The 25,693-nt window shown below is 42.0% G+C and overlaps 2 protein-coding genes across 2 annotated transcripts; both read right to left on the reverse strand.

Moving 5' to 3' along the window:
• Positions 1–1,490: 1,490 nt before the first annotated feature.
• On the reverse strand, positions 1,491–7,059 carry LOC138795076 (uncharacterized). Its single transcript, XM_069974029.1, has 2 exons — positions 7,028–7,059; positions 1,491–2,974 (listed from the first exon to the last, which is right to left on the reverse strand). The coding sequence occupies exon 2, from the start codon at positions 2,948–2,950 to the stop codon at positions 1,727–1,729; it is 1,224 nt and encodes a 407-aa protein (XP_069830130.1). The 5' UTR covers positions 2,951–2,974; positions 7,028–7,059; the 3' UTR covers positions 1,491–1,726.
• A 1,099-nt stretch (positions 7,060–8,158) lies between these two features.
• On the reverse strand, positions 8,159–20,691 carry LOC138795078 (cytochrome P450 2K4-like). The gene is made up of 9 exons (XM_069974031.1): positions 20,515–20,691; positions 17,373–17,535; positions 15,000–15,149; positions 14,630–14,790; positions 13,805–13,981; positions 11,793–11,934; positions 9,295–9,479; positions 8,577–8,718; positions 8,159–8,337 (listed from the first exon to the last, which is right to left on the reverse strand). The coding sequence occupies exons 1-9, from the start codon at positions 20,689–20,691 to the stop codon at positions 8,159–8,161; spliced, it is 1,476 nt and encodes a 491-aa protein (XP_069830132.1).
• Positions 20,692–25,693: the final 5,002 nt, after the last annotated feature.

Genomic DNA, 25,693 nt, shown 5'->3' on the forward strand with positions numbered 1-25,693 from the left:
CATGACGCTGAGTCCCGCTGCCAGAGCCGGTCCCGGCACGGAGATATCCCAGTCAGAAGCCGGCGCACGCTCTCTGGAGATAGGTCCGGCGGCCATGGAGAATGAATGGAGCCGTGCACGCGCATCAGAGATGAGTCCAGCTCTATTCATTCTCTATGGGCGCCGGACCTACCTCCAGAGCGCTCGTGCTGGCCTCTGACTGGGATATCTCCATCCTGGGACCGGCTCCGGCAACGGGACTCATCATGTTACTATAATAGATTTCCATTGTTTTAAAACAAAAATGTCTGTAACGGTAGCCGATGAGCATTGGGAAGTTCTTATAAATCTATCTTTGCTTTGTGGTCAGGACGCCTATCTAAATTTTCAGTATTGGCTGAATCTAACAGCGTAGCATACCAACAGGGGTGTAACTACCACTGTAGCAGCCATAGCGGCATCTTGGAGCCTGGTGGCTCGCTGCTGCAATACACTGAACCCCCTGAGCTCTCATCATTTGCAGAACCTGGTGGCCTCCCAAGCAGGGGCATAGCTACCACTAAAGCAGCCATAGCAGCTGCTATGGGGCCCACCACATCAGGAGGGCCCCATTTCCCACTCCTGTCATACTCTAGGCTCCCTGAGTGGTCATCATTTGCTGTTCCAGATGGACAGCTTAGGTTCAGTCAGGAAGGAAGGGGGACCCAATCAAACGGTTGCTATGGGGCCCAGTTATTTCTAGTTATGCCCTGCTCCCAAGTTCTTCCAATGCTCCTTTAACTGCAAGCACTCTTGACAAGTTATGAAATTATGACTACATTTCATGGCTTATTGGTCAGTCAGAAAGGGGGGGGGGGGGGGGGCAAATAAAAATTTTGCTATGGGGCCCAGTCATTTCTAGTTACGCCCCTGGTTAAAAAGCTGAAAGCTGTTTATGTTTTTTGCCTCCTTTGTGGACACAGTTGCCTCTTACAGTAACTGTGATTTTTTTTTGAGTGACCTGGGAGGTATATAAGTCAGTGATAAGGGATTACTGGGGCTGAGCATTAAAGGAGACGTCTATCATGGAACTAAAAAATTAAGGACAGGGGGTGGGAGGGACATTTTAAAAATCAGTTATATTCACCTGTCCTGGCACCCATGCTGAGCAGCAACCCGCTCCTGGACACCGCCGGCTGTCTTCTGAGTTTCCAGTTGGCTACGTCACAACCCAGCTGATGGATGCCCTTGTCAGCCAGTCAGTGACTGGGGCAGGACACCTCTGCAGTCATTAATTGGCTGAGCGGGCTAAACCCCACCAGCCTGTGAAGTGGATGCCAGGTCGTGACGTACCCAGAACTGCAGAAAAAAAGGCAGCTGGTTGGGTCCACTAACTCCATTGTGCTGTGAAGTGCGGGCTTGGGGAGCAGTAAGAAATTGGTTGAAAAATCTCTTTATTTGTCCAAGTATAACCTGCATTCTTATCCTCATTTACAATGCCACTCTAAAATAATGCACTAATACACACCATACAATATTTACAGTCATATTTCTTTATCTGGCAGACTCATGGGTCTTTGTTAGGGAGCAAGTTGCAGGAGTACCAGTGGGCTGAGAAAGAGAGTCTGCTCCTGCTGTCAACCTCCTAGATCAGAGTTCTCTCCTGTAACGACAATTGGCCTATAATAATGCAGTGGTCCATGTAATAATAAAACACATTGATGGTCATTTTTCTATAGCAAGATAGAAGACTAAAGTGATGTTATGATCAGTTTCCTTGGTTTATCTGAAAGGCCACATACTGGCAGAAGCAGATGCCATTTACTAAGTGCCCAGGTGGTGATAGGTTGCTGCAAGGAAAGTGTTTCTTGGACAGACAGTTAGCGTAGTCAGATGAATACTTGATCATGGCTTCTTTCCACATACATTTTGGGAGTTCATTATCGGACCCGAAGGTAATTTGGAAAATTTGTTTACAATCTTTTAAAGGTGCAAACACAAAGACCAAACAGGACTTAGACTCACAACCGGCCAGGACCGACATTTCAGCTAAAAGTAGATTGGCTTCTCCAGTTTTTCTGCTCATCCTCTGGATAAACTTCTCCGTCCTGTACCTGACCCAGAAGTGCTCCTTATAGGCTACATGAAATATTGGAATTAGAGACATTGGTAAGTGCAGAAAGTGCCACCATGTAGTATCACTACATGCAAATGTAAAAGGAATCATACAAAATATTATAAGCACAGCCAAACCACTCTTTATAAAGTTTTTAGCCCAGAAAGCACTTAAGCGATCAGCTGGGGAATCATTGATCAGCTGAATAGCTTCCTTGTATATTTCAGGGTCTTTCACAACTGCTTTGAGAGAGTCCGGCACACAATTGTCCGAGAAAGCTCCTCCTCCAGCTTCTTGGTCATTTCCATTCACTGCTGACAGAGATAGCAGATGTTTTCCTTTATATAGTATAGAGGACTGGAAGTGAACCAAGACGTCTTCAGTTTCTTTCGCATTGTTCTTCAGTAGCCTGTTGCAGAGTTTTTCAAAAAACTGTTCGTCTTCAGCTTCTACGTAAGGTAAATGGCTGAGATACAGAGGCATAGGGCATGGCTTTAGCTTGACAGGAACAATGGCTTTATGGGATATACAGTCCTGGAACATGGAGAGATTGGCTTCAAAGAGGCACCACCGACTGTGCACAAAATCTGGGCTCAGCACCATCAACATTTTCTGACTCCTCTGGATGCAGTTGGTCATGTTTTCTATGATGGTCTTTCCCGCAGTGAAATCCCGATCATGAGTGCAGATTTTAAGGCTTGGGAATGTATCTTCTAGTTTGTGGATAAGGCGATGCACCCAGGTAGAGTCTGCACTGCTGAAGCTTATAAATACATGGTACAAATCGTTCTCAGTGAGCTCAGGGACTGAGAAAAAATTAGAAATGGATGAGGATGTTGCCATATCTCCGTTTTCTGAATTTTGAAAGTTTTCCATTTTCCTTAGAATTTCTGCTCACACCTGAAAGAATGTCGAAGAAATAACCTTACTGAGAATTACATCTAAGATTTAAAAAAAAAAAAAAAAACTTGCAACCAAGCTGAGGACAGGATTCTGTAAGAAAGAGGCCCTGTCTTTATAAGCCTGGACAACCCTTAACTATTTATCTTTTTCAAATACACTTGAGACTTGAGATACATCTTTAGCTTTTTTTAGTACATTTTTCACATCTACTATGCCTTAAAGGGGTACTCGAGCCAGGGGGTGCACCCCCAGAAGTGTGGTGCAGTACACTCACGAGATGACTGTCGACCCCGGCCGCCATCTTGTGACAATGACGTCATCTTCGGGAGGCCGGCCTGAACCATTCCAGCCGTCCCTCATGCCAGCCCCCCTCTTGTTCATCATCAGCTGCTCAGCCGCAATTGACTGAGCACAGTTATGCTCAGCCAATCGCGGCTAAGCAGCTGATGACGAGGCAGAGGGGGGGGCGGCATGAGGGACGGCTGGAGTGGTTCAGGCCGGCCTCCCGAAGATGATGTCATTGTCACAAGATGGCGGCTGGGGTCGACAGTCATCTCGTGAGTATACTGCACCACACTTCCGGGGGTGAGGGGACACGGGGAAGGGGGCCATTCACTTATATAACACACATTACAAAGTTGTATAACTTTGTAATGTTTGTTATTTAGTGTATAATTTTAAATGCCACACTACCCCTTTAACTCATCTTGACAGTTACAGCCCACTCAGCCAATCATTGGCCATGGCAATGTTGCAATTTAGACGAGTCTGTCTTTGAAGTAGATGCCAGGGCGTTCAGCAGGAACCGAAAGACATGACAGGAGGACCCAGGGGGAACGTTTTAGGTGATTATATGTTTTTGTTAAATTCTGTGCAAGCCCAGGAATTTGAAATGCCTGGAGTACCTCTTTAAGGGAATCTGTCAGCTCCTGGGCACTACCTGAGGTGCTGGCAGTCTGCTGTAGCTGGCAGCCCCCCAGTGAGCCTGGTGCCTTTTTGGTAATTTTCCGTGGAGTGGAGTACAATCTTATGTCTCCTACTGTACTAAAGAGTCACAGAGCAGTTGTTTGTGCCACACTTTAGCATGCATCCTCCTCCCGCTTCATGAATATTTAATGCTGCCCGGCCTCCTGCTCGTTCAGCTGTCAGATTGCAGATCAGTCCTCTGTAGGCAGTTTATGTCTGAAAGAATTTCTTCTTCTTTTATTCCTTATTATTGTATCATTTTTAATCATTTATCATGTTCACACTGAGGGGGACATGTATCATCTGGCGTATCTTTGATTTTCGGCGGAAAGTGCCGTTTTGCGAAAATTTTATGCGCAAAACAGCCATTTTGCGAATAAAATATTCACAAAACGTTACTTTCTGCCGGGAGGGCGGGGAGGGGGCGTGGAGGGGGCGCGGACTCATAGTCTGCGCGATTCATTATTTTTGTATCTTAAAGATACGCCGAAAACCTACTCCAGCCCTCAGCAAGCATAGGTTTTCGGCCGTGCGCACCAGAGCGCACAGGATTTATGTACATAAGTCTTGGTAGCGCCGGGGATGCGGGGACATTTTTAAGTCCGCCGTAAAAAACGTCAGACTTAATAAATGTCCCCCTCAGTATTTTTGATTAGTATTTTGGTCAGTATTTTGCAACCAAAACAAGGAGTGAATTAAGATCACATAAAGGCTATGTTCACACACTGTCGAAATTGAGCGGATGGCCGTCATTTAATGGCAAATATTGGACGTTGTTTTAACAGTAATTATTTGCCATTAAATGACGGCCATCCACTCATTTTCAACAGTGTGTGAACAAAGCCTCTCTGTTTTCAATCCACTTCTGGTTTTGGTTGCAAAACACTAACCAAAATACTGATCACAAATACTGAGTGTAAACATAGCCTTAAAAATGATACAATAATGAGGAAAAAAAGACATCTTCTTAATTTCCATCAGGGGATTCAAACCAGAGAATGAACTGCTGGCAGGTAAGTTACCCCTAGACCACAGCTCTAACACAGTAGGGAGAAGAGATTCTTTCAGAGATAACCTGCCTACAGAGGACTGATCTGGAATCTGACAGCTGAGCCAGCAGGAGGCTGGGCAGCATTGATTATTCATGAAGAGGGAGGAGGATGCATGCCAGAGTGTGGCACAAACAACTGCTCTGTGACTCTTTAGTACAGTAGGAGACATAGGATTGTACATAATCCGCTGCACAGAAAATTACCAAAAAGGCACCAGGCTCACTGGGGGACTGCCAGCTACAGCACAATGTCAGCACCTTAGGTAGGGCCCAGGAGCTGACAGATTCCCTTTAAAGGGATCCATAGTTTCCAGCAGATTGGTTTTTATACTAAGTTATTAATGAGTTATAATACCACAAGGAAGAGTCTTACAGATCATGTGTTGCAATATTATTGGATTAAGTCAACTAACATGGTGTATTTTTTTTTTTTTACTAAAGACTTGATATATTATAATACCTTACCCAGGAGTGCTGGATCTTTCCTGTATATCTTGTGGGCTGCTGAACTGGCACCTCCATGCACCTTCGGGTGTGGTGAAGCTGAATTGTGTACACTCACAATTAATTATATATAAACTCTTATGGCAAAAAAAAATTCCATTTGGTATAAGTAACCTATGGGTATCCAAGACATTTCCCCCTTTTATTTCAGATGACCTTAATGTACTACCACAAATATGTGGATTGGCTTCTAATTGCCTCTGATATTTGGTACCTGAGCTGGATTAAATAAATGCTAGACATTAGCAAATCTCAAGCATGCTTGGGTTTGTCCAAAACCATTTGAATGCAGCTCTCAGGAGTCCTGTAGAAATGCATTGTTTACTATTAAAGTGACTCTGTACCCACAATCTGACCCCCCCCCCCCCCCCAAACCCCTTCAGATAGCTGCTTTTAATCCAAGATCTGTCCTGCGGTCCGTTCGGCAGGTGATGCAGTTATTGTCCTAAAAAACAACTTTTAAACTTACAGCCCCGTGCCCAACAGGCGTGGCCTAGATTGTGTATGTATTAGGCTGGCACACCCTCTCTGTCCCTCCTCCCCGCCCTCCTCATCATTAGGAATGCTCCAGGCAGATTATCTACTATTCATCAGCTGTGGTGTCAGCCCGTCACATGGGCTGGATCGTTAAGGCACCTGTGCAATGTTCAGACAGGAGAAAATGTTCCAGTGGCATTCCTAATGATGAAGAAAGTGGGAAGGAGAGACGGAGGGGTGGTGCAAAGTTAGGGCACAGATATTCTAAGCCACGCCCGTAGAACACGGGGCAGCAAGTTTAAAAGTTGTTTTTTTAGGACAATAACTGCATCACCTGCTGAACGGACCCCAGGACAGATCTTGGATTAAAAGCAGCTATCTGATGGTACAAGTGGTTTGGGGGGGGGTCAGATTGTGGGTAGAGAGTCGCTTTAAAAGTCAAGCATAACAAGAAACAAAAGCTAAGGGCACTCACCAGGTATTGTGCAAAAAAAATTATTTTCTTTATTCCTGATGTAGTTAAAAAATAGCAGGATTTCTCATCACAGGCAGGGAAGTCAAACACTGTTCAGTACGAGCATGACAGCCGTTTTGCGCGCATGCGCGCTTCGTCAGGTGCCACCCCTCCTGCAAGTCCCAGTACCCGGTGAGTGCCCTTAGCCTTTGCTTCTTGTTATGCCTGATGCTATTCGTCTGCTTAATACATATAAGGAGCACCCTGGTAACAAACAGTTTACAGTTCTGCCAGTGTTGATCCTACCATTCAGAAAAACCTTGCCTAAGAGTAGTGCCAATGTGCTGTTTACAGATTATGTCACTATTCAAAGTCTTTTGATTTTAAAGTGAATCTACATAAGATGTATTTCCCCCCAAGTCTGTCATTGCTTTTAATAATGGGTTGATATGAATTTGCCATAAACATCTACGATCACAACTTACCTAACCAAGGCAAGGGCTACACCTAGGTGCTAAGCCTGTTAGTTTTGGATCTATAAAATAAAATTTCACCCCCTTTAAAGAACTACAAAGAGTCTAAGAACATAATCACTTACCATAGTGTGGAGACGGTTCACTTTTCTTTCTCTCTCCGTATGAGATGGATTGTGCGTTACTAACAGACTATACTCAATTCATTTGTTTGCACCTGTGAAATCTGACTCGGGTAGGTCTGTACACAGTGTGGAGAAGTAGATAACATTATCACTTCAAGTAAGTTTTATCATATTGGAACAGTCATTAGTCTTTTTTTTTATTATTTAATAAGTTCTTGCCCAAATCATATACATTTTGATCACCATCAGAGGAACGTACAAAAAAGAATCAATCGTGTATGAAAAGGAATAATCCAAAAGAATAAGCAAAAATCAATACGTAGAAAGCATCATGCCCATAATCACATTATTACCATAATACAGTGGTGGGAGAAAAGAGTGGTCACAGCACCTAACCCTGCCCTACATGTTTCGATAATCATCTGCTAACCTCCTTAGGGGTACAGCAAAATTACAGAGTCCTAAATCAATCTTTATATATGAGAAATATACATGGTATTACAGTCAAAGAGGGAGGAACTCAGGAACCAAGGAACATATTACTGTATGTCAGCCAAACCGGACATACGTCCTGTATGACTAGATCTTGAAAGTATATATGACCACGTACACATCCCTCATTTATGTCATCCCACATCTCCATGGCAATGCATCAAACATATAATACATGAACTTAGGAAACATGTAAGAAAGTCTTATTTGATGCAAGAAAAAGGAGAGTTGAACTTTTAAAGGGACACGCTGGCATAAAACATAAAAAAATCTTTCAAATCAACTGGTGTAAGAAAGTTATATGGATTTACAAGTTACGTCTATTAAAAAAATCTCAAGTCTTCCAGTACTTATCAGCTGCTGCATGCCCTGATGAGAGTGGCATATTCCTTTCAGTCTGCTGCCACCTCTGTCGGTGACAGGAAGTGTCCAATTTACCTATTACAGAGCTACACTTTCCCCACATTGGACAATGAAAGGTTAAAACATTTTGCTTCATGTGCAAATATGGGGAATATTACCCTCAATGGGAATACACCCCTTAGTAAAGTATCAATGAAATTTTTTTTGCAGATGTTTATCATTATTCCCAATAGCTAGAGCAATTGGAGGACTGCTTCCTGCTTTAACTTGAATTTTCTATTTTCGAGGGATTGCACAGATTTCATGGGGTAATGGGGGATTAGTGAACCCCAATCCAGGAGTCAGGTCCAGCTTGGCTCCAGGGGGAGCCTTGAATGTGAAATTCTGCAGCAGGGTTGTGAAGAACAAAAAGATTTCTATTTTTGCCAAGTTCTCTCCGGCACAACTTCTTTTACCTGGTTAAATCATAAACAGACAATAATTTAGGGGATTGCTCACAATTAACAATCTGTCCAACCAGCAGGCTGAGGCCGATGACCAATTCGAAACAAAGATAGTCATATATAATCAGTATTCCAAATTTTTATTGAAAAATTAAAAAATTAAAGGTGATGTTCATATAGGTAAAAAAAAAACAAAAAAAAAAACTTTTCTCTAGTGCAGGAAAATGGGAAGAAATTACTGTAAATATTACCTAAGGAGAAGGGGATGAAGGCTTCATTCCTCTTGAATTTCCCATATAAGTCAAGAAAGTGTTCTGGATAAAACTCATATGGCTTCTCAAAGTAAGCCTCATCTCTCAGTGCAGAGTGCAGTAATGGGATGACTGTTGTGCCCTGAGGAAATATAAAATAACCCAAGTAACCTGTTGGAATTATGGAAATTTTCCAAGAATCCCATTCACTGCATATAGTGCAAAAAAACATACCCAATGGGGTGACACCTCCTCTCCTCTACAGCTTCATATTTAACTTTACTTTATAGATTAGGACAGGATCAGCAGAGTTATTTCATCATTACAGAGTGGTTACTTAGTGGATAAATTTAGTAGAGACAACAACTTTTCTGCATTAATGGAGGCTTATGTAAGAATACCTATACACCTTCAATAACTGTCAGATGAACAAACGTTAGGCTGACCATTATTCTTCCCGGCCTCCCACATAAAGGTTTGTCATGGCTGAACGTTCTTCTGTTCTATATAGGGAGACGAAGGATGAGCTGTAGTGAGACTACTTCTGTAGTGAATAATTCCTCAGAGAACAATATGGTTGGGCAGAGTAAATTTCTCTGTGACTGACCTCTATCTGTTAGTGGAGACTCTGTATGCCACTATACGCTGTTTGCCCATGTAAAGTGATGGCTTTAGTATTTAAAAAAAAATGGAATCAGCAGTTTGAGTATCTCCTCACCTTTGGAAGAAAATAGCCCCTGAAGGTGATGTCCCTTGTTGTTGCATGCGGGAGGTTTACGGGCAGTATGTCACCAAATCTTTGAATCTCATGGATGACAGCGTCGGTATATGGCAGTTCCTTCCTATGTTCTACTTGGGGTTGAGCAGATCCAATAACATCTTCTATTTCATTTTGCACTTTTTCTAGTATGTAAAAAAGATCGATTTTGTAAGATGAATGCAACTTTTCTTTAAAGTGTCCCTGTCGTTATGACTTTCAAAATCTAAATCAACAGTAGATGTGAAATAAAGCGAGTTTGCAATATACATTCATTATTTTTGTAGTTGTTCTCATGCTGTAAAACAAAGCTGAACTTACCAGAAATCCAGGCCCAGTCTCTGGAAGGCAGATTTTTTTGATTTGTGCAGGTTGAAAAAACAGACTAAACACAGGAATTCCGGCCAGTACAGAGAGTCACGGCTCAATGTGTCCATCAGTCACATGACTGCCTTCTCTCTGTGAGCGCTCAGATGGCCTGGGATATACAGGACTTCCTGTTTTATGACTGTTTCCTGTTATTTCAGAAAAAAAATCAGAAAACAGAAAGTGACGTGTTTTCCATGATAACTAAACATAATAATAATAATAATGTATATTACAAACTTGCTTTATATCACATCTACTGTTCATTTAGATTTTTAAAGTTATATCGACAGTGACACTTTAACTTCTAAAACTTACAACCAGTTCAACAATATTCAAATATTAAAATGAAAAATGAAATGTAGCCTAATAGATCCTGAAGTATACTGAGCATATAGTAAATCAGACAAATCGTCATCATATTAGCCGTGTGTCCTATGGAAAAACTGACTTGTTATATATGTTCCTCAAGTCGTTACGATTACAAAGATATATAACATGTATACCTTTTTATTGTATCTGATGGCTTGTAAAATATTCAAACCATTGTTAACAAATATATGTTTCATAAAATCCCTCTATTCCCAGGCTTATAGCGTTTTAATCCTTTGGTCTATGGGGCTGTGTTAGGTGTCATTTTTTGCGCCATGATATGTTCTTTCTATCGGTATCTTGATTGCGCATATACGACTTTTTGATTGCTTTTTATTACAATTTTTCTGGATTTGATGCGACCAAAAATGCACAATTTTGCACTTCGGGATTTTTTTGCGCTTACGCCATTTACCGTACAAGATATGGAATGTGATAAATTAATATTTTGGGCGATTACGCACGCGGCGATAGCAAACATGTTTATTTATTTATTTCTTTTTATTAATAACCTGGGAAAAGGGGGTGATTCTGACTTTTATTAGGGGAGGGGGCTTTTTATTATTAACATCACTTTTTTTTTACTTTTACACTTATACTAGAAGCCCCCCTGGGGTACTTCTAGTATAAGTGCAGTGATCTCTCATTGATCTATGCTGTATATAGTTATACAGCATAGATCGATGAGATAGGCACTCGATTGCTTCCGGCTGCAGCCGGAAGCAACCGAATGCCGAGCCAGGATCAGCGCCATTACGGCGCAAACCCCGGCCGGCACCAGTCACGGAGATCGCCCCACCAGACACCAGGTAAGAGCTGCTCTGAAGTCTTCAGATGCAGCTGTCATCTTTGACAGCTGCATCTGAAGACTTAATTAGCGGGTTAGGCGATCGGACCGTGACTGCTAATAGCCGTGGCCCCGGCCGTGGCACCCGCGCGAGGACGTACAGTTACGTCCTCGTGCGGGAAAGGGTTAAAGTATTATTGTCATTTAAGTTAAGATCAGTCAATATCTCATTGCTGAGACCCCTTCCTATTGTTAAAGCCAAGTGAAGGGCAAGATATCTATCTCCTATCTATCTATCTATCTATCTATCTATCTATCTATCTATCTATCTATCTATCTATCTATCTCCTATCTATCTATCTCCTATCTATCTATCTATCTATCTATCTATCTATCTATCTATCTATATTCTTTTTTACCTACCAATGAGAGCCAGGTACAGGAATATGTTTTTTTCTTTCAACATGTTTTTTTCTTTTCTTTTATTCTATTATCTGCTTTTTATATAATAGTTTTTTTTCTTCATTATGGAGTCAGCCATCTTATTTTAACAGTATTTAGAGATATGCTTTACAGCAAGCTTTAATGACCATAGGACACAAAACACAGCACCTTTGCCATTTACATGAATTAGAATATCTTCTGGGCATGCTATGTGACCTTTACAGATACTTTTATTCTGTTTTGACATGAGTACAGAGAATTTTGGAGGTTGGAATTACTTTTTATATCTATGGGTTTCAAAGGGTTTTGCTGAATCATTTTAACATTACAACTTTGGATATATTTCCATATGATTAATTTAGTTTATACAATGAGATTAAGGGGTACCTTTAGCACCCATGGCAGTACCATAAAATGCATCAATATGGTAAGGTATGTTCACATCTGCTTCAGTTAAGGGTTAAGTCAGGGTCCTATATTAATAACTTACTCTGGATTTCAGGATATTTCATCATTAACAATAAGCCCCATCGCAGAGTGGTTGAGGTGGTCTCCATTCCAGCAGAAAATAGGTTGCTGACTAGTTTGAACAGGTTTTCATTGTGGTAATATAATGCTGATTCTGGCTTTCCCTTTAAAAAATAAATGTTAATTATTATAAAAGATAATCAACTGAAAATGATCAGAATCATCTCTTTACCTAATGCTTAATGTTGTATCTTTAAAAAGGGGACAGTAAAGGTCCCCATACACATTATACTTATGTCAGCATAAAGTGTATGGGAGCCTCCTGAGACTCCACTGACAGAGGGTGTCTGCGGAGACAGGGGTTAGTCGTGATTTAATTTCCCTGCTCAGCCCCTTTGTTCTCAGAGAGTTAAACCACTATCAAAGCTGTCTGTCTACCCCCCTTCCCCCCAAGAGAACACAGGAACGTTCGCCCATGCCAAACATTCATGAGAATGGGGGGGGGGGTGGAGAGATAACAATCGTTTGGTCAACTGTTATTGAAGTTGTATTGCCTTCATAAAGGCTCTATTACACTAAGCGATTATCAGCCTTACTTGGCCGATTACCGGCTGCTCGGGCCAATAATCATTTATTGTAATTGCAGAAGTTGAAAGGCAACGATCAGCCAGCATGCACAATGACTGCTGATTGTGGTCTTAAACATGCTGAAAGATCACAATTATGTCAGAGACAGCAGACCACCACTGACTTCAATGGGCAGCTTGAATGATCCAAAGATCATTCGGGCAGCTCCTCCTGTTTCTCCCTATTCACAGTCTGTGCATATAATAGCACAGGTAGCGAGCAGGGAATGAGGGGCAAGCGAGCGCTAAGCTGACAGGTTGGCGATCCTTTCCCCTGGAAAATTGTGCCTTGTGATACAGTCTTAAGATTGGAGATAAGATTTCCAAGGAGCAATTATTCAGTAGTAGCTCTCTGTTGGACCCATTGAGCATTACATACTGACTTCAGAAAGCGCTTAATTTTCTCTGCAACTTCACTGGTAATGTCAGATGATTGATGAGTAAACACCAAGCTAAATCCCCCACCCCCACCTCATTTGGCTTCTCACGGGAACACATAATACATACTGTATACTTGGTTTTGTGTTTTTTTCTCTCTCTCTCTTTTTAAGAGAAAGCCTATGTACATTATGTTCTTCAGCTCCATCCAATTCTTTTAAAAGAGAAGTCCTATGGACTGTGAAATTGGCAGTCAGGTGGGGGTGGGTAAGAAAATAGCAAACAAGTGAACTCACCCATCTCTGTGCTTCGGTAGCACCACTCCCGGGTCCCATCCATATCAGCCAGGGTCCTGCAGCTCCGCTAGCTGCAAAGTCACAAGCCTGGTTGAGTAATTGCCCACCCAGAAGGCAATCGCTCAGCCAGGCCGTGACGTTGCTGCTGTAAGAGCCAGGTACGAGACGTGTTGGGTTTCCTGCAGAAGATGACAGCCGACAGCAATGAACGGGACCCTAAAGCGGTGCAACCGGGCAACGGAGAAAGGGGAGTTCACTTGTTCGCTTTTTTTCTCACCTACCCCTGCTTGCCTGACGTTTTACAGTTTTACAGTTTGAGGGACTTCCTTTTTAAGAAAAAAATGAGTTGAATGCGACCCCCCATCATGTCACATGATCTGTCACATGATGTCAGTATAAATACTGCAATTAATGTGAAAACTAAGGAACCTCTAAACGGCAAAGAGACAAAGTTGCAAGGAACAGATCTGGGATGAGTTACATATAAAAATCCTAAACTCTGAACATCCAATGGAGCGCTAATAAATTCATTATAAAAACATAGAAAGGATATGTCACAAAACGTGAATATACAGTATAAGCACATTAACATTTTTGCACTTCTAAAGTGGTCGGCTTGTTCAAATGGTAAAAAAACCCTTAAAATCAATTTTAATTCCAGGTTGTAATGCAACGAAAAAGGAAAAACACCAAAGGGTAAGGACGCATACTGCCACATGTTAATAACACACTACCTCTTGTTGTTTGGCAAGGAAGGCATCAATGAAGTTCCTCTGATTGTTGATATCGGCTTCTTTCTCCTTCCTTGTGATTATTTCTCTTACAAAATTCTGCAACTTTTTGACATTTTCAATTAGTCTTTTGTGGCTCCCCGGTAGCCAGCCGATAAGGGAGGGATAACTGTTGTATAGCTTTAAAGGAGAAATGTAACAATTTTAGATCAAATATAAAAAAAAAAACACATAGAAACTAGTGAGTTATAGAAGAAACAAGACCAAACCAAATGTTGACTGTAATGGGTTTAGACACTATGGGTGATAAGGATTATGGATGTATATCATAGTATATAGCGTGTCTCTTTTGGAGGGAGAAAGGAGGAGGAAAGAGGGAGGAAGGAGGAGGAGGAGAAAAGAGGGAGGAAGGAGGAGGAACGAGGAGGGAAGAGGATGAAGGAGGGAGTAGGAAGAAAGCTTTCCATGTATAGAATGAATAGATGGGGTCTGTTAAACCATTCTCTTCTTAATGGTTAATAGAGTGTGGGGCCCCTCCTGCTGACTAAGGGTATGTCCATACTACGGCATCCCGGTGGATCACCAGCGGCTCGCCCCCGCTGGCGGCCTTGTACATCTCCGCTGGTCCCATAAGCTTCATTCTATGGTTTGGCAGATTCCACCAATCTACCGAAGAATGAACCTGCTTATTCTTTGGGCGGACGGTGGAATCTGCTAAACTATAGAATGAAGCCTATGGGACCAGCGGAGATGCACAAGGCTGCCAGCGGAGACGATCTACGGAGTATAAAGATTTTTTTTTTTACAAATTGGCAGAACACTACATACCCGAACCATATGACTTTCCAAGATCCTGGCGTTGTCATTCACCAAGCTTATAAGCTTCAGTATTGTAGGATTATCATAGTCATATCTATGGTCCAGCAGTATACACATGATTATGTTGGCCACCGCAGTGTTTATGATGGTCGGATTATTAAATGGTTTTCCTGATAAGAGAACAAAAATATGGGGACGTACTGACTGCAACAAATAATATATTTCAGTTTCATTTTTTATTTTTTTTATTTCTCCATTGCGCCTAAAGAAAGAAAGTAAGAAATAATATTGCCTGTAGTTTATAATTTTATGTATAGAGATCCTATACAGACCTGTGTGTCTCCAGGGTACATGAACATAGTCACATGACCAGAATTACCTCCATACGATCTGAACCTCTGTATTAAGCATTCGCACTCCTCCATAACCTTGACTTCAAGGCCTTTCCTCCCCATTCCAAGGTCTCGTAATGTCGACAGTGTGAATCTTCTCATCACTTTCCAGCTCTCCCCATTTGAGAAAAGAATACCTGCAGGAAATTAGCTCAGGTTAAAGCGAATCTATCAATAAATATGTTTTTAATAGTTACTGATCAGCGCGGCCGCAGCAGTGCCATTAATTCATAGATCCGCCACCCTGTTCTACAGAAATGCCCGTTCTTCAATAATTAGCTTGTCTGTAGACGGACCCAGCGCCCCAGTGCCCTGATATCTCCTCCCATCACTGTTGTTGGGAGGAGATATCGGGCACTGGGCCTGTCTCCAGTGCACCTGACAAGCTTATTAACATATATATAAAAGATAGAAAGCGAGGATGCGGATTTCCACGATCAGTGGGGGAGATTTATCAAACATGGTGTCAAGTGAAACTGGCTCAGTTGCCCCTAGCAACCAATCAGATTCCACCTTTAATTTTCCAAAGAGTCTGTGAGGAATGAAAGATGGAATCTGATTGGTTGCTAGGGGCAACTGAGCCAGTTTCACTTTACACCATGTTTGATAAATCTCCCCCACTGATCGTGGAGATCCGCATCCTCGCTTTCTATCTTTTATATATATATGTTAATAAGCTTGTCAGGTGCACTGGAGACAGGCCCAGTGCCCGATATCTCCTCCCAACAACAGCATAATTCGTGGTAGATTTGCTTTAATGCTGTGAAGATTGGTTTCTTATCTATCTGTTCTTATCAGCCGCAAGGCTGTGTCAATATTTCAATAGGTTCGAAGCTGCTAGCATCATAATGATACATGATTCCGGGAGTTTCTGATGGCAGCCCGCAGCTTCACGCTCCATCCGTGATTTAAAGGGGTAATCCAGGGGGGAAAAAATCTTTTCCTCTATCCACAAGGTTGGGGGGAAAGTAGGAGATTGAGGGAGGGTCCGACCTCTGTACCTCTCTTTTTTTCCTGGAATACCTCTTTAAGGAGCATGTGAATGCTGCTTTATAAGATAATCCTTTAACATTCATTGTGATCCTACAACATCTTTAGGATTTGAGGGTTACTTGGCATTTACAAAAAGTTGACGATCCCTGATATACAGTATTATTTAAAATTACATTTGAAGGGAGTCCTAGTGTCTGGAAGCTAAAGAGAAGTAATAGGTGTATTACCATCTCGGCATATTATCTCCTGTCCACAGGGTAAGTGGTAACAAATTGTATTTGAATGCTAACATGGATTATATTGACATCAGGGATGGCTTAGACTGGGTTTACATATGTCCAGCAGTGCGGCAGCGTTTCCCTCCGGTGCAGGAAAAAAGCGCTGGAGGGAAATGCATCTTTGAACTGATCTCATTGTTTTCAATTAGACCATTCAAGGCATGCGGCGGGCAAATAGTGCCCGCCGCATCGCTGGACTGGCGGTGCGTCAGCACTTATCTTGCAGCGTCCTGACGCATGCATATATGTCCCATCCGGCTCTGGCTTCCGGCATTCAGCCAAAGTGATTGATTTATGAAGTTTTTCATCAGGAGTGCCATGCCAGCGCCCAGGGGGACCTCTTAAAGCCCACCCAACAGGGCTGAGTATAATTAAAAAATTAAGCAAATAAAATAAAGTTATACACTACATAACACTTGTCTCTAAGGACAGACTTTTACAAAGGGTGCAAGACTACGAAACACCAGTGGTGGGACACCACATATCTCTCCCTAAAAACAAAATTTTTCTCTACCCCTATCCCCTATTCCTTCTTAATTTTTCCAAGATTGCAAATGGATCTCACCCCTTTACATATAACTTTACATATGGCCCGTGGGGTGTAAGGGGGCTGCCACTATACTCACAGCATGATGACAATACGCTGCAAGGACCTTAAAATCCCATTGAAAATGACAGGAGAACATAAAGGGGGAAAAAAATCAACTTATGAAAGCAAATTATGACAACTGATGGCAAGTGATGTAAAATTATGTTTTTTAATGAAAAAAAAAAGATTAAAAAAATGATGACAACTGATGCATTTTTTACATCAGTTGTGGTCAGTTTCTTAGAAAAAAAAAAAACCCTGAAACTAATGCAACTTATATATGTAAACCCAGCCTAAGTATCTACATAGAGCAGAACTAGGAGTACGTATAGGTACCAGAACCAAGGATTGTGCAACACTGCAGTTCCTAACAAAGCCTATTCCCTCCATGCAATAGATTAGGGCTCTGAACAGAAATGATCCCCTTAGTATTTACAGTATGTGATAAGCAGTTTTGGATAATTATTTTTAATATTTTCGTTAATTTAGCAAATAATCACCATGGTCAGCTGATGTTTTGGAGCCAATCGGTGTAATTGGTCTTCCAGCCAAGTCTTCGGCATGGTTGAGTAGCGCATCCTTCACTGTGTCATACCCACACAGGATAACAAGTCTATGTGTACCCAAATATACACTGAATACTGAGCCGTACTGCTTTGACAGCTGGAAAAACACAATTCAAAGATATATATATATATATATATATATATAGATTATTATAGTTTCTAAAAAAATGGTATTAACCTGCAAATCCCCAGCTGTTGCAAAACTACATTTTCCAGAGCATGCTTGGGTTTAAAACTTTGTAACAGCTGGGGGCAGCTCTCCACCACACATGCAGTACAGAAACAAAGAGGTCAATACCTTAGATTAATGCTTGGTGTTTAGGGTTCAGTACTGGAAAGCAAACCCTGTATATCAATCATGCTTAGCAATAAGAGGGAGGGGTTGGAAGGTGACATGCATGCTGCAGCTCAGCAGTCACTATGACACTTTGAAGTTAAGAAAAAGTAATAATTTTGCAAACAGCCATCAGCTAATAGACATGTACAGTCATGGCCAAAAGTTTTGAGAATGATACAAATATTAATTTTTACAAAGTCTACCGCTTCAGTTTTTAAAATGGCAATTTGCATATACTCCAGAATGTTATAAAGAGTGATCAGCTTAACAGCAATTACTTGCAGGGTCAATATTTGCCTAGAAAATGAACTTTATCCCCCAAAACACATTTCAACATCTTTGCAGCCCTGCCTTAAAAGGACCAGCTAACATTGTTTCAGTGATTGCTCCATTAACACAGGTGTGGGTGTTGATGAGGACAGGGCTGGAGATCAATCTGTCATGATCAAGTAGGAATGACACCGCTGGACACTGTAAAAGGAGGCTGGTGCTTGGCATCATTGTTTCTCTTCTGTTAACCGTGGTTATCTCTAAAGAAACACGTGCAGTCATCATTACACTGCACAAAAAGAACTTCAAGGAGTTCCATTGTTGCCAAAAAGGCTCCAGGGCGCCCAAGAAACACCAGCAAGCACCAGGACCGTCTCTTAAAAGTGTTTCAGCTGCGGGATCGGGCTACCAGCAGTGCAGAGCTTGCTCAGGAATGGCAGCAGGCAGGTGTGAGGGCATCTGCACACACTGTGAGGCAGAGAATCTTGGAGCAAGGCCTGGTCTCAAGGAGGGCAGCAAAGAAGCCACTTATCTCCAAAAAAAACATCAGGGACAGACTGATATTCTGCAAAAGGTACAGGGAGTGGACTGCTGAAGACTGGGGTAAAGTCATTTTCTCTGATGAATTCCCTTTTTGGCTGTTTGGGACATCTGGAAAACAGCTTATTCAGAGAAGACGAGGAGAGCGCTACCACCAGTCTTGTCTCATGCCAACTGTAAAGCATCCTTAAAAACCATTCATGTGTGGGCAGGGGCTAAACTAGGAATGTCTGGGCCCCATATCAAACTTTTGATTGGGCCCCCACCCCCAACTGACCATTAAGCCATCAAGTGTAGTCATAACTGCAAGCACTCGGCAACAGTGCTTGCAGTTAATAGGGACATTTGCAGAGCCCAGGAGACCTTTTGCTGCTTCAAATTATGACAGCTCAAAGGGCCCAGTGTATTGCAGGAGTGGGCCACCGGGCCCCCTGATGTGGTGGGCCCCATAGCAGCCGCTAAGGCTGCTACAGTGGTAGTTACACCCATGTGTGTGGGGTTGCTTCTCAGCCAAGGGAATCGTCTCTCTCACAGTCTTGCCTAAAAACACAGCCATGAATAAAGAATGGTACCAGAATGTCCTCCAATAGCAACTTCTCCCAACCATTCAAGAGCAGTTTGGCGATCAACAATGCCTTTTCCAGCATAATGGAGCACCTTGCCATAAAGCACAGATGATAACTAAATGGCTCAGGGAACAAAACATAGAGATTTTGGGTCCATGGCCTGGAAACTCCCCAGATCTTAATTCCATTGAGAATTTGTGGTCAATCATCAAGAGACGGGTGGACAAGCACAAACCAACAAATTCTGACAAAATGCAAGCATTGATTGTACAAGAATGGACTGCTATCAGTCAGGATTTGGTACAGAAGTTGATTGAGAGCATGCCAGGGAGAATTGCAGAGGTCCTGAAGAAGAAGGGTCAACACTGCAAATATTGACTTGCTGTATTAACTCATTCTAACTGTCAATATAAGCTTTTGTTACTCATAATATGATTGCAATTATATTTCTGTATGTGATAAAAACATCTGACACATAAAAACCAGAGGGCAGCAGATCATGTGATAATATAATATTTGAGTCATTCTCAAAACTTTTGGCCATGACTGTATAATATGTTTTATAGCTATTATTTCATAAGCCCTTGTGCAAAGGTCAACTTACAAAAATCCTCCGCACCCCGCAACACAGGCTGACAGTTAGCTCCACCTGCTTTTGACATGCATAGTACTACAGATGAGCTGCGCCACGCTGATTCATTTGGCGGCTGGGCTCAGCCAGGAATGGGGCCCCCACTCTGTTCCAATGCTTACCATTGACGAGAATTCATGGGTCTGTGTGTTACACATAGATACAGCAGTCAAAGGAGCATAGTGTGTGGCAAGGGGGGCACTGCAGTGGGCTCCCCCGCGAGCTGGCCCATTATCCACAGTCTACTAGTCTGGCTACAGTCTATAAACAACCCTTGTGTAGTCTGATCATCCAGTCATTTGCTCTTCTCCTCTGCCCTCTCCACTTCTGTCTAAGGGCTCGTTCACACTCCGGAAATGGCACCGAAATTCTGCTCGGAACCTCCACGCCGAATCTCTTTCAATGGAGATGTCAATTTGAGCTGAAACTGGAGACACCAATTCTGCTGATTCCGTAATGTGAATGGGCCCTAAAGACTAGCGAAAATAGGATGAAGGGGTCAGAGAGAGTAAAGTAATCCATGTTTGAAAGATGAGACTACGTACAAGGTTTGATTGTAGTCTGTAACCTTGAGGACTCATAGGAGCTGTATACACAAAACAAAATCAAGTCGCCACAATTATTATCCGCTAAAATATACAACCCCCTGTGACCCCAACAACCAGCCCTCCAAAACTAATGCAAAATGCATATAAAGGTGTTTTTTTTTTTTTTCCCTTTTTCTTCTTTTACCTCTATGAAGGAGTTATGGGGTTTCAGTGTGTTGATCTTGTTCATATTTCCAATAAGGGGTAATGGCATAGGACCAGGGGGGGAATTTGAGGAGTTTTTTTGGTTCCTAAAAACATTGACTAGAAATAAGATGACAACAACGGCCACAAGAACGGAGATGGGGTCCATGGGGAGCATGTCCACTGAAAATCTAGAAAGAGAAAGTAAAACAGTGTAAGATTATAACATCTAAAGATTTTCATAGAACCTGGTGCTTGGAGGAATGCTGTAGTTTCTCTTTTGTGATCCTGGGTATTTTACAGTATGGTCCCAAATAGAAACACTGCTTTAATGTGAACCTTCATTTAAAGGGGGACTCCAAAGGAAAAATACTAGAGATGAGTGAACCTCGAGCATGCTCGAGTCGACCCGAACCTGAACGATCGGCATTTGATTAGCGGTGCTGCTGAAGTTGGATAAAGCCCTAAGGCTATGTGGAAAACATGGATATAGTCATTGGCTGTATCCATGTTTTCCAGACAACCTTAGAGCTTTATCTAAGTTCAGCAGCCCCCGCTAATCAAATACCGAACGTTCGGGTTCGGATGGACTCGAACCTGAGCCGGGTTCGCTCATCTCTAAAAAATACATTTTTAAATCAGCTCGTGCTAGAAAGTTATACAGATTTGCACATTAAACAGCTGACATATACTAGAAGGCTTGAGTACAAGTAATTTACAAATCTGTATATCTTTAGGGTTGCCCTGGGAGATGCACCAGTAAATCTCGTGTGCACCTTTGAGACGTACACACAACTGACTGAGCTCAGGTGGCCGGGACTTCCAGCACAGCCAGCGTCTCTAATGGTGTGTTTACACAGAGAGATTTATCTGACAGATTTTGGAATGGATTTGAGAAGTGGAGAAATCTCAGTCTTTCCTTTACGACCTGTTCCCTGTTTATAGTCTGTTCCTGGTTTTGGCTTGAAAAATCTGCCAGATAAATCTCTCTGTGTAATCGCACCATAACTCACACTGCCTTTGCTGCAAAAGAGGAGAAGACAGCCACAACGGGATAGCTGCAGCAACAAGGGAGCAAGTTGTTAGGTGAGTTTTGTTTTTTCCATCTGCTTTGCACAGAGGGGGCATAAGCGCAAAAGACCACCAAAGTGCAAAGTGCAAAAATGCTGATGTTTGGTCACATCACCTCCTACAAAAAATTAAACAGTGTTCAAAAAGTCACAAAAACGCAAGTAAGGTACAGAATATGGTGCAAAAAATGAGCTCTTACATGGGGCTAGTAAAAGTAGTAAAATAAAAAGTAAACTAAAAGTTATATAAATTGGGTGTCATAATTGTACCGAATTTAGGAATTTAACACACAACAAATGCCTGTAAACACAGAACTTATTCGAAATTTGAAAAGATATATATAATTATTTTATTTTATTTTTTATTTATTTATTTTTACCACGCCATTTTTTTTTCTGGTTTTGCAGTGTTATAACAAAGTAGAATTGGTGTAAAAGTAAATTGGTGATATGGGTTTTTAAACTCGAGGAGAGAAAGACGGAAGTGCAAAAATGAAGATTGTCTCGGTCATTAAGGGGTTAAAGCATGCTAGACCCCCCACCCCAATTCAGCTCTGCTCGCCATGTGGTTAAGTGTGGTATTGCAGGTAAATTTTAGTTGTGAAGTGAAGAAGAGAAGGACCATTAAAATTTAAAGAAATGCTGTACAGCAACCCAGGAACATCGCAATATTGTGGAAATCTAGAGTATTCAATTACAGATAGGGGCATTTATATCAGATTGGTACATGGAATATCTACATTGATAACGTCATCCTTTGTCCTTTAAAACCCATGAGTGATGTGTTCTTTGCACAGGTTTACAGATAGCTGTACAAAGTGCATGTGTGTGTTTGTGTGTGTGTGTGTTTCCATTACTAATGTCTGTACACAGTGATCTTACAAAATTGAATGTGACAATTGCAGAAATTTTCGTATCAAATTTGCTGCATGTAAATCCCCACCTAGTCCCAGTTACTTACTGTGAGCAGAGAATATCACTGCCTCTCTCCCCTCTCCTCCTGAGTTGTCTGTTGTTAACCCATTAAAAAATATTTAAGCCCTCTCGGAAAACCTGTTGAAATGTGACTCTGGTCCGTCTTTCTGCATTCCAATAGTGATCTTCTCAACCCTTGACCAGATTTTAACCTAAGGGTAGAGCCCTCAGCTTTACTCCATTGAAGATATACAATCCCCTCACTCCATGTGCAGACACTACAAAGCTTTTTTTGTTTGTTTGTTTAACTTTCACATACTATACAGAGTCTACCAGGACAAAAAAAATAGAGTCCAGTGTCCATATTAGGACTTTTATTCCCCCCCCCCCCTAATTATTATATATATTTTTTTTTTTTACATTTAAACAGACAGGGCCCCAAGAAATGTGTTTTGTTCAGGTCTCTCAGCATTCTGGTGGTCATATAATTGAATACATATTTGCCGGGTGCCATGCTTCTGTGATGGTCAGCTGCTGGCTTAGCCGGTGGTCTTTGGCTGCCCCCAACAGTCAGTAACCTGCAGGAGTACCTAGGGTCACTTGGGCACTTGTCACGGCATCCTGGAGTGGTAGCAGGTTGTTGTTACTGCCTCTCATAGAAAATTGGAAATAACCCAAGTAAACAGTGGTGTGTAGGTGCTGGTGCAAACAGGGTAGACCAGAGTTCTGTGCGTTTAGTAAAAATATAATACTTTACTGTAGCATGACTCAAGTTGAACAAAAGACATAATAAGACACTTGTGCTTACGGATGCCAATAGTGGCTCTGAACCACCTTATGGCCCCTAGTTGCGAGGTACCCATCCTAAGTGGGTAATAGGAGCCCCTGTTGTCAGTTATCTGGGTATAGCAGATTTCCGAGGACTTCCCAGTTGTCTTGCACTGCACAGTAAGATACGTAGACCTTGCATGGTCTCACTTTCTTTAGTCCTTGTCTTAACTTCTTCAGAGACTGAGCTTTTTAGCTTCCTCTCACACTAAATACTGATTAGAGATTGACTCACTTCCTTTCACCAGAGCAGACTCCTCCTCCAAAACTAAACCCTCCTGGGAGTGGTGGGGCTGAGTGTGTGAGAGAGAAGAAATGAGAGGTCAAGAATGAACAAGCACCGCTGATTGTATCACATGTTTTATGCTGACCAAACAGTTTAACCCTTGGCAACTTCATCTGTGCAGCAAGTCGTCTAGAGACAGTAGTGACACCTAGTGGAGAAAACACAATACTACACCTCCCACTCTTGCGAACCTGAGGGAGTGACTTACTAAGGGGCCATAGACAGCACCAGTGGTAGGACGCCACACTTATGCTATCCAGGCTTAGAAAAACAAAGCTGTTTTCTTCCAAATAGGATGCTACAGTTCCTCAGGTTGTGTGTGCTCTAACAACTGTACTTTACTGCACAGTATCTGGGGGGGGGGGGGGTTCTGACCCTGGATAACGACAATAACCCCTTCCCCTGGCATACATTATAGGCCTCTTTTTTATTTTCCCATTGACATAGCCATATAGGGTCTTGTTTTTTGCGAAATTACTTTTTTGGAATACATATGACATTTTTTTTTTTTTTTAGAATTTTTTGGGAAGCGGATTAACAAAATACAGCAATTCTCCCGTTTTTCATCTGTTTTACTACGTTTACTTTGTGGGACAAACAATAAAATGTTATTGAACAGCAATAGACTATTATTTTTTTTTTCTACTGGTAGCCCAGGGGGCCTTTACAAGGTCCCCCGGCAGCCATTGAGGCACGACAGACTGGAGAGTCTCCCCTCCATAAGTAAGTGACTGATAAGTATAGAGCTGCACGCTCCTTCCATACAGTATATGTAAATACATTATCCTTATACTTTTGCAAACCATGAGAGATGGCTTGGCTGTTAGTATAAGGTGTATGGGGCTCTCCTCCCAGCTGATGACTTCGGTGTTCAATCAGACCCTTTTGCTCTGGGACAGAGAAGCCATAGAAAACACAGGATTGCAATGTGTATGGGGAGTACAAACAGCTAAATGATTGTTTGGTCATTAGTTTTTGAAGGTGTACGGCCGCCTTTAGTTTTGGATCTCTAAAAATATTTTTAACCCCCTTCAAAGAACTACAAATAGTTTATGATTATAATCACTTACCACTAAGTGTAGCCAATTCACTCTTCTTTCACTCACGCGATGGAGTGAATTGTGAATTGGGCATTACCAACAACGAGAAAATATTTGTTGACATCTGTGTAAAATCTGACTCGTATGTTGTACACAGTGTTTGAATCTCCCCCCACCGTAGTGATAAAGCCACACGGGTGTGTCAGTACAGTGCCAAGGAGAATTAAACAGTTTCCCCGCACCCGACAGGATATTGATACATCATGCCGGGCAGGGAAACACTTCATGACAGGGCTTCCCCGTCCATAGCATCTGTGCAATACAGGACGTGGAAATAAGCCCTTATAGAAAACAGGTGGGCTTCTAATTGCTAATTACAATAACATACATTACAGGGTAACTAATGTGAGAAATCAGGGTAGGGTGTTTTTAATTACCAGTTCTCACATTGGGGCTGTGTTCCTACATTACCAGTTTTCTTGTGTTCCTTTGTCTACATAATAAAGGTGCGTTTACACGTAACGATTGCCATGTGAATTTGCGGGTATTTAAACAGCCGGGTCCATCACACGGCCACTTGGAGGTATTGTATGATAGAACCTATACTATTTCTGCATGATTATTGTTTGCATGTTTATGGGGATTTTGATTATTGTTCTATGCCTGTATTTCTACATCTAGGCTGCGTCCTCCACATCGCTTAATGTGGCTTACTGAAGTGTCGTATCTGGACTTACACCACCTGTCCACTTATAACCACCAAAGCTAAGGGATCTGTCTATCTATGCAGTTACTTGTGGTATAGGTGGATGTAGTTACATGGGAATGTGACCTCAATGCTGAGCATATGGGAGGTCCATTGTGACCGGTTGATTTGCAGCATTTGCTATAAAGGGTCCACTATGATCCCATGAGCTACTTATATATCCTGGTGTTGTTCCGCCCTTGTGGATTTGTGTGACATAACATAGGTGTCATAACATACATTTTCTACCAGCTGACATATATCCGTTTATTGTATTATTATCTGTTTAAGTATTT

This window comes from Dendropsophus ebraccatus, chromosome 6 (genome assembly GCF_027789765.1).
Source record: "Dendropsophus ebraccatus isolate aDenEbr1 chromosome 6, aDenEbr1.pat, whole genome shotgun sequence".
Lineage (NCBI taxonomy): Eukaryota > Metazoa > Chordata > Amphibia > Anura > Hylidae > Dendropsophus > Dendropsophus ebraccatus.

Excerpts from the sequence above, each read along its gene's own strand:
- LOC138795076 (XM_069974029.1), bottom strand. The coding sequence starts at position 2,950 with ATGGAAAACTTTCAAAATTCAGAAAACGGAGATATGGCAACATCCTCA.
- LOC138795078 (XM_069974031.1), bottom strand. The coding sequence starts at position 20,691 with ATGCTCCCCATGGACCCCATCTCCGTTCTTGTGGCCGTTGTTGTCATC. Across the intron at positions 11,935-13,804 it reads TCCTTGCCAAACAACAAGAG|GGAAAGCCAGAATCAGCATT; the intron begins GTAGTGTGTTAT and ends TATTTTTTAAAG. Across the intron at positions 8,719-9,294 it reads GGGGCTATTTTCTTCCAAAG|GGCACAACAGTCATCCCATT; the intron begins GTGAGGAGATAC and ends ATATTTCCTCAG.